The sequence below is a fragment of the Eleutherodactylus coqui genome, chromosome 2 (assembly GCF_035609145.1).
Source record: "Eleutherodactylus coqui strain aEleCoq1 chromosome 2, aEleCoq1.hap1, whole genome shotgun sequence".
In the NCBI taxonomy this organism is placed as follows: domain Eukaryota; kingdom Metazoa; phylum Chordata; class Amphibia; order Anura; family Eleutherodactylidae; genus Eleutherodactylus; species Eleutherodactylus coqui.
In genome coordinates this window covers 130970682-130985091 of record NC_089838.1, presented here as the reverse complement: position 1 = coordinate 130985091, position 14410 = coordinate 130970682, and the positions used below count along the sequence as shown (strand labels likewise).

Genomic DNA, 14410 nt, shown 5'->3' with positions numbered 1-14410 from the left:
GCGTATATATGCCGCACCCATCCGTGTGAATGGGCTAGAAAAAGTGAGATTTAGCCGCTACTTGGTCAGGGCTTTCTCTCGTTCATATGATTTTCGGCCAAGATGTATGGATAAAGCCTAATTGTTGCCCTAACAATAGCCTGTGTGATAGTGACACAGAGTATAATGTACTATTATGTAGGAGCATGACAATACATTATTATCCTCTACCTATTACAAAATGCAACACCTGTCTGTCTGTTTGCTTATAACTGAAGAATCGCTGGTCCAATTTTCATGCCGTTTTCTTTATAATGTAGGCACATTATAAGGTCATATCATAGGCTTGTTTCATTAAAATCTGTGGGGCACTGAAAAATTAATAACGTTAAAGGGGTTGTCCCGCGGCAGCAAGTGGGTCTATACACTTCTGTATGGCCATATTAATGCACTTTGTAATGTACATTGTGCATTAATTATGAGCCATACAGAAGTTATAAAAAGTTTTTTACTTACCTGCTCCGTTGCTAGCGTCCTCGTTCCCATGGAGCCGACTAATTTTCGCCCTCCGATGGCCAAATTAGCCGCGCTTGCGCAGTCCGGGTCTTCTGCTGTTCTCTATGGGGCTCCGTGTAGCTCCGCCCCGTCACGTGCCGATTCCAGCCAATCAGGAGGCTGGAATCGGCAATGGACCGCACAGAAGAGCTGCGGTCCACGGAGGTAGAGGATCCCGGCGGCCATCTTCACCGGTAAGTATAGAAGTCACCGGAGCGCCGGGATTCAGGTAAGCGCTGTGCTGTTCTTTTTTTCAGTCCCTGCATCGGGGTTGTCTCGCGCCGAACGGGGGGGGGGGGGGGGGGGTTGAAAAAAAAAAACCCGTTTCGGCGCGGGACAACCCCTTTAAGTGATTGAGGATGTTCACTTTGCTGGTTTGCAGCTGGTTTTAGTGCAGATCTGCAGTAGATTTCACCCTTACAATTAAATTCAAATTGAACGAATAAAATCTGCTGCAGATCTGCATGTAAATCCGCTGCAAATCAGCAATTTGTGAATGTAGCCTTAGGGCTCTTTCACATGGGAATGTTCCCATAGGTAACTATTGCTTCCAACAGCCGCGTGTTTTGTATTTTAAGCTTTGTTTTATTTAAAAATAATATTTATTCACACTTGTAATACAAACTCTATTTTTTCAATTTACATATATTCCTGAAATACATTGAGGCATATTTATGACACTGTCTTTAAACAAAAACTGTCTTTATTGCCTATAGAAACGAATAACAGTCTCCTGTCCAGCCGCTATTCGGACGCCTCTGCCCTGTGCCAGTCACTGCACTGGCTGCCTGTCAAATACAGAATTCAATTTAAACTTCCTCATCCACAAAGCCCTCCACAGCACTGCGCCACCCTACATTGCTTCCCTCTTCTCAATTCACCATTCATCCCCTGTGCCCGCCACTCCACTAACGAAATCAGACTAAGCGCCCCTTTAATTTGAAACTCTCATTCCAGCCTCCCAGATTTCTCCAGAGCAGCACCTGTCCTCTGAAACGCGCTACCAAAAAATATTCGGGCAATCACTGACATACTAAACTTCAGGCATGCTCTAAAAACGCACCTCCTCAGGGAGGCATACCGTATTCCCTAAATCAAACCCCTCTGTACTCCGCCTGATAACATGCTCCCTGTCCTACAGACTGCAATCCCTGCTAGCCCTAACTAACTGCCCCGCTGCAGTCATACCGATTCAGCCACCACACAGCTTAATGTCTGACCATCGTCTATGTGTATAGCATCCCACACTCTCCACCCCGCCATATTGTGCACATCTCCAGCCCCTTTCCCTTCTGTATCACCCTACTATTTGTAGTATGTAAGCTCGTTGGAGCAGGACCCTCACCCCTACGGTTTCCATCAATTGATTACTTCATGTAACCGTGGTCTTGTTTTATTTCCCCCGTATTGTAAGCGCTGCATAATATGTTGGTGCTATATAAATAAAGATTATTATGATAACAGTGCTCCTTTTATTTTATTTATTTGTTTTATTTTAAGAGCACTATGAGAAATTGAAGCTGTACTGTAAATTGTCTTCTGCTTCATTAGGTTTTTTTTGCCTTCCTCTGGATCAATGGGGGGAGGGGGGGGATTAGGATGAATTGCATGGACAGTTTTTTTTTCAGCCTTGCATACTATGTTTCTATGACTGGTCACTATGGGCAATAAAGATAGTTTTTCTATTAGAATCTTTCATAAATCTGCCAAATTGGGGCACATGTACTAATGTAACAATGTAAACTTAGAAAGTCTTAAAATGTGCCATATTTATCACAGTGACTCATACTAGGTTTATTTAAGTTACACCCCATTTCCCCATGAAGCCACATGCCTTTCCTATGAAACACCTCTAAAAGTGTCTAAAACCACATCAGCAATATGGTACACAGCATGTAAGACAACTTTCTGGTACATTTTCAACTGCAAGTCTCCTTTATTATTTTTATTCAGTAGCAAAGTTTTCTTTTCGTAGTGTTGCCCTAAGTTTGTTCATTACTTGCCTATTTTGATTTCTTTTCCATTTTTTTGCTGAAAATGCTTTAAACGCAAAAACATTTTGAGTCACAATACATTGGCCGCCAAAAGGATGCACTTACATAGACAAAATGAAAGTATCTCCCAAATTTAAAGGGGTTGTCTCGCGGCAGCAAGTGGGGTCATACACTTCTGTATGGCCATATTAATGCACTTTGTAATATACATCGTGCATTAATTATGAGCCATACAGAAGTTATTCACTTACCTGCTCCGTTGCTAGCGTCCCCGTCGCCATGGATCCGTCTAAATTCGCTGTCTTCTGGCGTTTTTAGACGCGCTTGCGCAGTCCGGTCTTCTGCCTTGTGAATGGGGCCGCTCATGCCGGAGAGCTGGTCCCGCGTCGTCATCGTAGCTCCGCCCCGTCACGTGTGCCGATTCCAGCCAATCAGGAGGCTAGAATCGGCACAGAGCCCACGGTGCACCATGGGAGAAGACCCGCGGTGCATCGTGGGTGAAGATCCCGGTGGCCATCTTGGAGAAGGAAGAAAGAAGTCGTTGCAGAGCGGGGATTCGGGTAAGTAATATATATATATATTTTTAACCCATCCTTTGGGTTTGTCTCGCGCCGAACTGGGGGCCTATTGAAAAAAAAAACCCCGTTTCGGCGCGAGACAACCCCTTTAAGCCTGTCTTTCTCAAGATGCAATTAAACATTCATCTCAGAGAGCAACTGAATCTTCTTCATACAAGGAGGACTGGCTATCTTTACATAGATACAGACATGCCATGCTTAAGTCCCTTTAACACAGCCGTTAGCGCTCGTACAGAGCATTTAAAATGCAAGACCTACTGCTGGATCGCGGGTTTCCTGTCTGCTTCTGGCTTCGCGCTTCACCTCCACTTCTGGCTCAGCGCTTGACCTCCTATCGCTGGGCAGGGAGCGTTTACACACAATGAGGAGCCAGCGAGCCAACAAGGATTTGTAAGATGACTGAAAAGTCAGCTTAAACAACTGCGAACGACGAGTGAGTGGGGTTTTTTTTTGCATTCACACTGAACGATTGTTGCTCAAATGTGTTCATTTGAATGAATATTGAGCACTAATTCTTACGTGTAAATGGGCCTTTAGAAACTTTCAATTTAAACAACAGACAGAGGTTTAATTGCTGATAGAGAAGGACATGCCTCCGAGCATGTTGAAAGGGTCTTTTGAGAGGAAGGAACTACACCTCAGGGCTGATAGGTAAAAACTCGCCTCTCAACGTGCTGTAGAGTCTTCTGAATGGAGGGACCTACGTCTTACTGAGGATAGAGAAAGGCTGCCTCCAACGCGACACAATTAGAGTGCCAAGAATTTTACTAAGAAACATAAATCAACCCAAATGGCACCTTCCTGTAAGAGAATAGTCTGCAAATTGTTCTTACTGGCTGCAGCACGAAAAAGTCTTCATACCAAAAATACTGATTATCCCTTCAGATGTTCCCTTCCAATTAAAATTTTTTTTTTTGGGGAGGTGGGCGGTAGAATCTTGGAAAATTCCTGTAAGACCCAAACATGCCTGGTCCTTGAAGGTTAACAGTAGAGCATTACTACTAGAAAAATGATAATGAACAAACCTGTTCTCTGAATGACACCATCCACAGTGAGGATCATATGCTGACAGGCAATCATTGCACGATTCATGCTGTTCACAATTTGCAATCTTCAGACGTTTTATCTGGATAAAGAAGTCATCAGTTCTATATAAGCCAGTAAACATTACATATATTTTCAATACAGTATTGCGCAGGTCATAATTCAAACTTCTAAAAGACTTTTGTCTTTATTACTGATGGGCAAATTCAGTCACATAGGAAAATTGTTCTGTATTGTCAAGGTCTATAGGGTTCAGGATTACTGTGGTCAGTATGCAGTCAGTTAACATATTCCACTAAAGTTGCCTCTACTTGTTTCAATAATGCGCAAGACTTGATTTTGAATACAATTTTCCCAACATGTAAATACTTGTAGACATTCACTTTTGAAAATTGTGATCACAGACTTTCAGAAATACTAAACATTTTGATCATCATATTAGCTCTTTGTATAAATGCACTTACTAGATGGTCTTGCAACAAATCATCTAACGTTGGTGCATTACCTCTATATTATATGACTAGTAATTATTAGGAAATTATAGTACCAGTGTTTCTGGTGGTACAATGTGCCACCCAACTTTGCTACATGCACGTCACACACACAGCTCTGATAGGTTGTTTTTGCATATAAGCTGCACGTGATTTACAAACTTCAGTAGTTCGCTGAGGAGACATGTTTGCTCGTAGCTTTCACATATGAGCTGCATGTGTTTTACGAAGTTCAGCTGGTGGCTGAAGTGAAAGCGTAGGCTTATCGCTGTGTCATGTAAGCTTCATAAGCTTCACGGCAGCGTTGAACCCTCTGTGGTGGCATGATTGCACGACAGCGACGGTTTGTTCTAACACTGGACAAAAGTTGCCGATTAGACAAAGGCTGGACTGGTGCTGGCGGCATTAGCACTTGAGATAACATAATATCAAGATCAGGAGATGTGAAGATAGTTGTGAAGGACTATGTTTCAATGTTGTTGGTCAATATGCACTGCCAGCTATGTATGTGGACATTTGTGAGGTGTCATTTATTGAAGTCTCCACACAGATGTCCAGCTGTGTAACAATCAGCTACAAACTGCCAGACTGAGTACTGCTGTATCGATAGCAACTGAGGCCACAGAGGTTTGTGGCAGATGTAGTCCCCCTATAATCCCTCATTCAGTGCACAAGAAGGACAAAGGATCTGTGATGACGTCACAGTCATGTGATATGGGGGGGGGGGGGCTCAGAGCCGGTAACTGACATCACAGGTGCTGTCAGTCTCTGCATGTAAGTTACACAGCACACACGGATGGACAGACACATGGTCATTAGCACTTTGATTACGATTAGGCATTTTAAAACGAGTGACAAATAGTGAGAGTGAGAAATTGCAGACGCATTATTAAAGTATCTAAAGTCACCCTTAAGGTGTCTGTACAAGCCCTAGTGATCCTCCAAATAGTCACTTAAAGGGGTTGTCCCGCGAAAGCAAGTGGGGTTATACACTTCTGTATGGCCATATTAATGCACTTTGTAATATACATCGTGCATTAATTATGAGCCGTACAGAAGTTATTCACTTACCTGCTCCGTTGCTAGCGTCCCCGTCGCCATGGTGCCGTCTAATTTCAGCGTCTGATCGCCCGATTAGACGCGCTTGCGCAGTCCGGTCTTCTGGCTGGTGAATGGGGCCGCTCGTGCCGGAGAGCTGGTCACCGCGTCGTCATCGTAGCTCTGCCCCGTCACGTGTGCCGATTCCAGCCAATCAGGAGGCTGGAATCGGCAATGGAACGCAAGGAAGAAGAAGAAAATCCACGGTGCACCATGGGAGAAGACCTGCGGTCCACCGTGGGAGAAGACCAGCGGTGCCATCTTCACAAGAAGAAAAGAAGAAGCTGCAGAACGCTGATGCAGGTAAGCGCAATGTGCTTTTTAAAAACTAACCCATGCTTTCTTTTTAACAGGGCAGAATGCGGGGGTAAGTGAAAAAAAAATTTTTTCACTTTCGCCGCGGGACAACCCCTTTAATAGAACAAATGTAAGCAACAGTTATTCTTTGTGAATACAGCCACCTCCCAGATGACAAGTTAGAATCCTTTCACAAGCCCCTAGTTGCTTTGTTTTAGAGCACTTAAAAATAGCCTTGGTTGATTAATTATCGCCTGGTGTAAACAAGCTATCATTTTGTCTTTCAACGACTAGCCAATAACTTTGCGAACAACTATTGCTCTGTCTAAAAGTACACAAACAGTTATTTGTATGCTTTAGTGACTATTTTGAGTGATTATTTAAACAATAGTTTTCCTATGTAAAGCCTCCTTAGTTTGCCAGGGTACTTGATGACTGAATAGGTTTAATGAACACAAGTACATCTGCAGAAAGAACTTGTCCCTTTATTCACCCACTCCCCCAGCAGATACTTCCAAGGACCAACAAATTAAATAGTCCAATAACATTTCCTGATATCATTTCTGTATGATTCCTATAATGAATCCAATAAACAAGCTAAACTTTGTCCCCGTTTAACTAACCTAAACTACTCTGGCAGTTTTATGATGTCCCACAAAGAAAAAGAAAATTGGTTACGAAAAAAAAAAATAGAATACTGACCTCCTTAACAGTGGCAACATATAGATAGTTGATGTCAACAGGGTCCATGTGAATTGTTCGGAACACAGGAGCTTGATCTTTAAATGTATGCAGCACTTCTGGACAATTTGCAGTGTAGTTTGAGTTTAAAGTAACCTGTGACCAAAAATGGAAAAAATAAATAAGATATAAATTACAATCAAACCATATCATTCCATAATGTTTGATACATCTGGTTGATTTACTGTATTTGAGAAATGGCAATTATAGTAATCAAATTCCATACATTACAATTCAGATAGCCACAATCCCATTCTATGGAGGGCCACATACTCTAGCAAAATTCCTGGGTTACCTGGTAAGTACTAGCTTTTGAGATCACCCAGACAAACACTTGCAGGCCACTCAATACTGCCTACTGCACCTGAGCACTCTAGGCCGATACACACTCCATGGCAATGAGCTGCTACCATGACTCTCCACAGGTTTCCCGATCTAGAAATAAAACAATTAAGTGGGACCTGGCTCTACCATGTAATTTTCCTCTTTTATGTGGCAAGTTCAGTAATGGGAAGTGTAGGCATGGTTTAATGCCAGGTCTTGTCCTCACAATGCAGGACACATGACAGTAGCATGACATTCCTCTATGTTGTGTGAGTCCATCACATAGATAAATTAAATACCCATATAATATCCCATACTGGAAATAAATTAAAATAGCTGTTTATGGGGTTATTTAGTCATGGATGTAGTTGAATAAACTTTTGAAAGGTTTGCTTTAGCCGTTTCGATGAACTTCGGCAAAAGGTTTGGTCCGGTACAAATTACTTTGAACCAGGACTGGTGCATAACATTGTCTAAGAAGCAAAAACTTCTTCTCCTTCTTAATAAATGTTTGCGCCCTAAAAATTAAGAGGATTATTATGAAAAAAAAACCACACAAACACGGGAACAACATACAACTTCCATATAGATATTGTCCTTGGTCAGATTTGAGACTAGGACCCCAGCACTGCAAGGCAATAGTGTTAACCACCTAGCCACTATGGTTCTTCTTACTCGTCTTCCTCATTCTCCTGAAGGAGGATGATAAGGAGGTGTTTTTGTGGGTTTTTTCTTCATAAAAGTCCTCACCTTTATTTATGTAACAGATACATTTATTGAGAAGGAGAAGAAGAAATAGCTTTAGTGGATTCAGCTGAGGCGAACTTCCTGAGGTTCAGGTTTAGACCAAACTGAACTTTTAGCAAAGCTTGTCCCGAAAGAGGATTCAATTCGCTCATCACTAGTCACAGACATAAAAACTAGTGCAGGTAGAAATAATGGCAGTGCTCATGTCAAACATTCATATAATATCCAATATGTCATTTTAGTTGGGGATAGAAAATCTAAGCATTTATTTCTCTGGTTGCCAGGAACACAATTTTATTTAACTCCCCTTCATATAAATTGTCATTCTGAATAGTTGTTCTCTCTCTAACATACAAATAGTATATATCACAATATCATTTCTCCTTCATTTTGCTTGTAAAAGAAAAAGGTTAAGGTGTATGATTACAAAGAACCATTTGCCTCCTCCATACAGGGAAGACTGCTGGCTGAATTGATAGTAAATGACTGTTACAGATGCGGAATTTGTAAGGCATGCAAATTCATGAAGCCAGCTAGGAACAGAATGGACATGCCTTTTTTCAGCCTTACATACTGTTACTCACCAGTGCAATACGAGAAGGAATTTTTTAGAATTAGAGACTTTATGAACTGTAACAGGAAGGGCATAATTTATAAGGTCACATGTCCATACCCAAGTGACTATGTGGGGAAAACCAGAATGGAAAAAAATATTTTGGAGCCTGTAGGGGGATATTTTTCATGAACTAAATATGCCAATAGCAGAGCCTGTCCAGCATCCAAACGATGCAACTCTCACAAAAGGGGGCGAATTTGAAAAGAATATATTGCAATTGGATTTTTTAAGTTACAAGCAATGACCCCAATAAGGCTTAATAAACAAGTTAAATATAATTTATTTATCTAGATCAAGGACACTTTGTTTTGCCCCTCTTCCTTATCCTCCTTAACGTTTTTATCTTCTTTTCCTCTCCCTCCCTCTCCCCTCTGTGGATTTTTGTTTCTTTTCTAGTGTCCTCCCCCTATTTCTCCTTGCCCTCTTCTTTAGATATGCTTAGATAATATATATTCTTTTTGGAGATGATTTGCTTATGGAAAATGTTCCCTAGTGGGAAAACAGAAATGTTCAGCTAAGGGATGTGACCAGATAGAATACCCATAATTGAAAATATATGTGCTTGAGGCAATAGGATAGACATAAGTAGCCATAATCCCATTATGGAGGACAATAAATAATGTCCACTTTTGATCACTAAAACGACCTCCCTTCAGAACGTGGCCCATAATAGAGGAGATCCTGGTTGAGAAACCATGAAGTTCATGTGATGTTAACATCTCTGGGATTATCTGTATCCAAATATCACAACACTTGCGACTTTGACATTCTCCTATGTTGTCTGAGAAGGTAAAGGATCCAGCAGACAAGGAGAGTGGTGTTGTGTCTCAGACTTTAGGACCACTTAGCACTTTAATTACCTCCTGTAGTGTGTGTAATTGTGTTTGTGACTGCCTGTCTGTTTTATGTAATGAAGGAGCCAGGAGGTGGTTTTGTGTATTGTATAGAGTTACTGTCAGGTCAAATGTCTGGTATTGTCTATGTCTAACTTGTATGTGTATGGATGTGAGACACCCTACCCTCATGTGTCTTGTGAGTCACCCCCAAAGGCATTCCTAGGATTGGGTGCAGGGTTCACCCAGAATCCCTCCCGGGGCTAGCTGGAGGGGAGTATATAAATAGGAACGCAGGGGTGTAGGCAGACAGTGGTTAAAAAGAGAAGCAAAGAATAAGAAAGAGGAAAAAGAAAAGCATATGCTGACAAAGACTCCGGAGGGAGTTGAAACGTTGCTACTCAATTTTGTATATGGAACAATAAAGAAGCATTGATTTGGACGACTAGTTGTGCTGCTCAGTCTATACTTTCATCTGGTTAAGTTTATGGAGTGTCTGAGAGAAGTCCTACTAATTGTTACATCTACTGAGAATCAACGTTTTGCTTGTTACCATAGAAACTGTGAATGGACTTTGTTCAAGAGTTCAGTAAACTTTATACCCTTGGTTCACCATAACTACTTTGGTCTGGACTGTTTTTTATCTTAATTATGCTGATGACAATGAAAAGGTATCGGCGTCACGATCATCTATCTGTCTAATTGTAACAGCCGAACTACGGAGCGGAACAGCTGTCACCGGTGACAGCCATCTTCTAAACCCCACTGTCTCCCTCACCCAGTAAGGTCTGTGCCTGGTCACTGCAGTGGTCATCTGATTACCATTACACTCTGACTACCATCATAGTAGCCACTGCATCGGAGGCTGTCGCCAAACACAGCAGGCGCGCAGATAAGTAGTCACTATGTTCTGTACTCAATAGTGCATTTTAAAAAATTGGTAATAAGTGACATCTGATGTGAGCAGCAATAGCCTAAATATTCCACAACTGAGGGATTTATTGCGGATCTACTGCTTCTATTGGATGTCTTCTACTTCAGTGCATATAAAACTGATAAGAGACACTGGATTATATTCTAGCACATTAGAGTTGGCCAGATATTTAACAGCATATTACTTGAAAATGTATGATGCTTGAAATGTATTGGAGGTGTAAGAGCATTCAGCAGTGATTTTTGGATGTTTAGGTGCTCTGAATATTACCGTAGGTCCTATATTACCTCTCTAATGAAGTCTGCTTTACCCCAGTACAGAAACTTATTGGAAGGTTATGGTAAGCCAAGGTCCAGATACGGACAGGTTCCAATATTGGGCTTCCTTTTTCAGGACGACCATCCTTTCTGCCAGAAGAGCACAACAGTATAAAAATTAGGGTTCATTGCCTTGGACCAATGAGTAGAGTTATAGATTCAAGACCCCTGTGAGATGGTGATGTATTTGCTTGTGTACACGTTTTCATATATTTTAATAGTAGTATTAGAAGTTATATTTTAATTGATAGTTTCCAGTGATTAAAGGGGTTACAGATTATAGGTTAAATCACTTCTGCATTCAGTAAAATAACAAATAAGCTTATAGTGGTATTCACCTCTCCCAGCTATGTCTATTTGTTATTTTACTACATGCAGAAATAGTTTTGCGTATAATCTATAACTCGGACAACACCTTTAAAAATTCCAGTGACCAACCTTAAGTAACTTTCCATTTCCAGTCCCAAGAAAGAATACCAGTCTCCCCTCCACTTCTTTTACATGTACAGCAGTTAGGTCTCCATGGGACAGTATTGGATTTCCAAGTAAAGGCAAGAGATCCGTATAATTTGTCTGCAATAAACAAAACACTTATTTATAGTCAGAATTGTGAGGAAACCAAATGACGTAAAGTAAGTAAGTATAAGTCAATAGAAAAAAATCTAATTCTAATAGCACTTATGAATCCAAGCGTATTGGGCACAAAAATTGAGTTCTTTTTGTAATTTTGCACTTTTGTAGGAAAAGGTTCACACCATGTTTGGACATATAATTTACAGGATAAACAATAGCCTACAATATGTACTATAAAAGGTAGCCCATGTGAATCATTGAAAGCATGGGATCAAGCCCACGTTGGCTGCACGTCTTATTTCAATGGGGGGTGAAAACGTGTGTAGAGATCCCCTCTTTACAGGCCCTACAACATTAGCAAGCAACCAATGAGTATGGAAAGGAAACGGGGGTGGCAAACAAGCACCAAATCAGCCAATACGCCTTTTTACTCACCACGCTAATGGGCTTTAAATCTGACCATACATCTCTTTAAGGCAATGATTTGGCTGTCTACTGACAGCTAGGCCCCTGCTCTAACTGCCAAGAGCAGAGAAACTTATGTTTAACCCTTTACATGTCACAACCCAAAGCAACTGCAGCATGTAAGCATATAACAGGGGGATATTTCTGTCACCCATCAGCACCTTGAAGTCCGATTTTAAAGGTACAAATGGCTTTCCAAAGCAGCTGGAAGCTTGATAAAGCCCGCTATGTTTGCCATGTAACTCAGCCTATTAGACCCCACCTCCAACAGAGTCTAATAGGCTGTTGTCGCAGGTTTAGAAAAATGTACTACATAAGTAATGCTACATACTATCCAAGTGATTAAACAATCACATCTTTAAGCCCTCTTCAGGGAATAACAAAATAGTGTTAAAAACTTTTATTAAAACTTAATGTAAAAAAAAAATCCAGATTTAAAAAATAAATATACATTTTCCCAACAAACCCATTTTTAGTGGATACAATACCCAAAAGCAACACATAATAGGTATTACAGCATTTATAATAGCCATACAATGATTTTTTTTTTGGTATTTATTGTGCATGTTGAACAACAAAGAGATTATTTTAAAAAGTAATGGCAGAATTTCTATTGTTTTGTTTGTCTCCCAAAAAACCACAATAAAAAAGTGATCTAAAAGTCGCATGCACCTCAAAACAGTACCAATAAAAACTGCAACTCCTCCTGCATAAAGCAAGCCCCTCACATAGCCATTTTGTAGTGGGTTAATAACAGTTTATTTAGGGTACTAACTGTTATCATGCCAGCTACCGTCGGGAGCCGCCATTGACACACTACAAAATAACACACTACAAAGCAGCTTACCCTATGGAACCAATTATGACATATGACATGGATGCCTCTAATCAAGTCGATCCACCCTAATTGGTAAGGGCTAAAAACCAATGAGGCACTTGATTTTCATTTACAAATTTGTATCAATTGCTATGAAATCAACTGGATAGCTGCTTGAAAAAAAGGTAATTGGAAACTTTCAAAACGCATTGCCTAGCTATAGTTGCTCCCTTTTTTTTTGTATTGTTACATTGTCTATATTTATATTTTAATATATTGTGGAATAAATTATTGAAAGCCATCTTCATCTCCTTGCGGTGAATTCTGATCTATGAATCTGAATATTAGAGAACTTTGTGGCTCCCAAGTCTCATCTGTGGAGTAAGTTATACATTTTATTACTCATCCAACAAGCATACCTATTTGCGCAGGAGTTTTCTCTACTTTCTGAATTCTTACATTTTTGGTGACCAAGGTCGTGTGGCCCTGGACATCTTCATTGTGAAATGAGGACTCTTGCGTGTGGGTATTTGTAAGAGTATTTTTCGAATAGTGTTAAAGTCAATGGAGAGTTTTAGTTGCAGGTATCTATACGCTTCCAAAAGGCAGTAGGTTATATTTTTCTTGTAGGGTAGGGAATGGTTCCATTTATGAAAACTAAGTGGTACACTTTAGTGAGGCCTGTTCTTGCCAATTTTTAAATGATTGTGGAGATTCCATCCATGGTGGGAACATAGGGTTCTGCAGGAGTGGCATAAGAGGCAGGTGAGGGGATATTAAATTTCCTGAGTATTTTATAGAGTCCCAGACACAAAGAGAGTGACTTGTAATGGGATTGTTGATTGGAGGTCTGTGGTCAGGCGGTATCTATAATATGGAGTTGATAGTAAATGGGCGAGTTTCAATTGCCTCTAAGGGAACCCAGAGAGGGGTATTAGAGTCGGAGTGTAAGAGAGCCAGCTGGGCCACCTGGGCTGCCTGGTAGTACTTTGAATAATTAGGAACTCCCAACCCTCCTTTCCATCGGTGTCTAAACAGGGTAGACTGCGAAAACCCTAAGAACGGAGTCGCTCCTGACAGAATCGAAGGAACACCTGCTGTGTTAGGAATCTCAAAGTCAGAAAACATTTCTTTATTACAGATGTACAGGAGATTCCTTCAGCTGTCAGTAGGATTTTGTAGGAGGCTGCCACTCCGAGCATGTTCTCTTCTCAGGATATCTCTGCATTGTCAGATCTCCATCACTTGCAGTCTGAGAGTTTGCCTGGCTTGGTTTCCAAATCTCAAAAATGTCATATTCACAATAGCACTTTTTATCCCATTCAATCGTATTCAATCCCTTTCGATCAATTTCAGGAGTTAGTCGAATGTGATTTGAATTATTTACATTCTAAAATATTATGCAGGCATTCTGGCAATACTTTGACCCACAAGGAATTCATGGCTATCAAAAACAGCTAATCGTTCTTCCTGATATCGTGATACGTGAGGCTGACAAAGGGGATTGTGTTGTTATTCTTGATTCTGGTCTCTGCAAACAGCAAAATCTGAATATGTTATCGGACACGTTCAGTTATGGTAAACTGCAGTCTGACCCGATTTTTCCATTTCGAAAAAATATTTTTTCTTTTTGCAGAGGAGGGTTGTAGTGTGGGTGTTCTCACATCCAAACAGGGAGATGGCATTACAGCTTATTATGTCAATTTTCCATTAATTACCTAAAATCCACAAACCTGTTTTCCCTCTTCCATTCCGTCCAATAGTTGCAGGCATTAGATTTCTCAATGAGAACCTGTGTACGTGGGTGGACAGTCTCTTACAACCTCTTGTCCCCAACGTTTCGAGTTATATTCAAGATTCTAAAGATCTTTTTAAACAACTAGAATATTTTTCATGGTTGAAAAATTATATGCAGATAATAGCTGATGTGAATTCTCTGTACACGGTTATTCCTCCTTACTTGGCCAAACTGGCATTGGAGTGGTTTTTGGAGATATACAGCAACTA

General features: G+C 40.7%; 1 protein-coding gene across 1 annotated transcript in view; it reads right to left on the bottom strand.

The window, feature by feature from the left end:
* Nucleotides 1–14410, bottom strand: part of PLXNC1 (plexin C1) — a 132985-nt gene that overhangs the window by 96879 nt on the left and 21696 nt on the right. Inside the window, exons 2-4 of the mRNA XM_066591529.1 lie at nucleotides 10987–11121; nucleotides 6739–6873; nucleotides 4132–4232 (exon numbers count right to left, since the gene is read on the bottom strand). Coding sequence (XP_066447626.1) covers nucleotides 4132–4232; nucleotides 6739–6873; nucleotides 10987–11121 — 371 coding nt within the window. The remainder of the gene's footprint in view (nucleotides 1–4131; nucleotides 4233–6738; nucleotides 6874–10986; nucleotides 11122–14410) is intronic.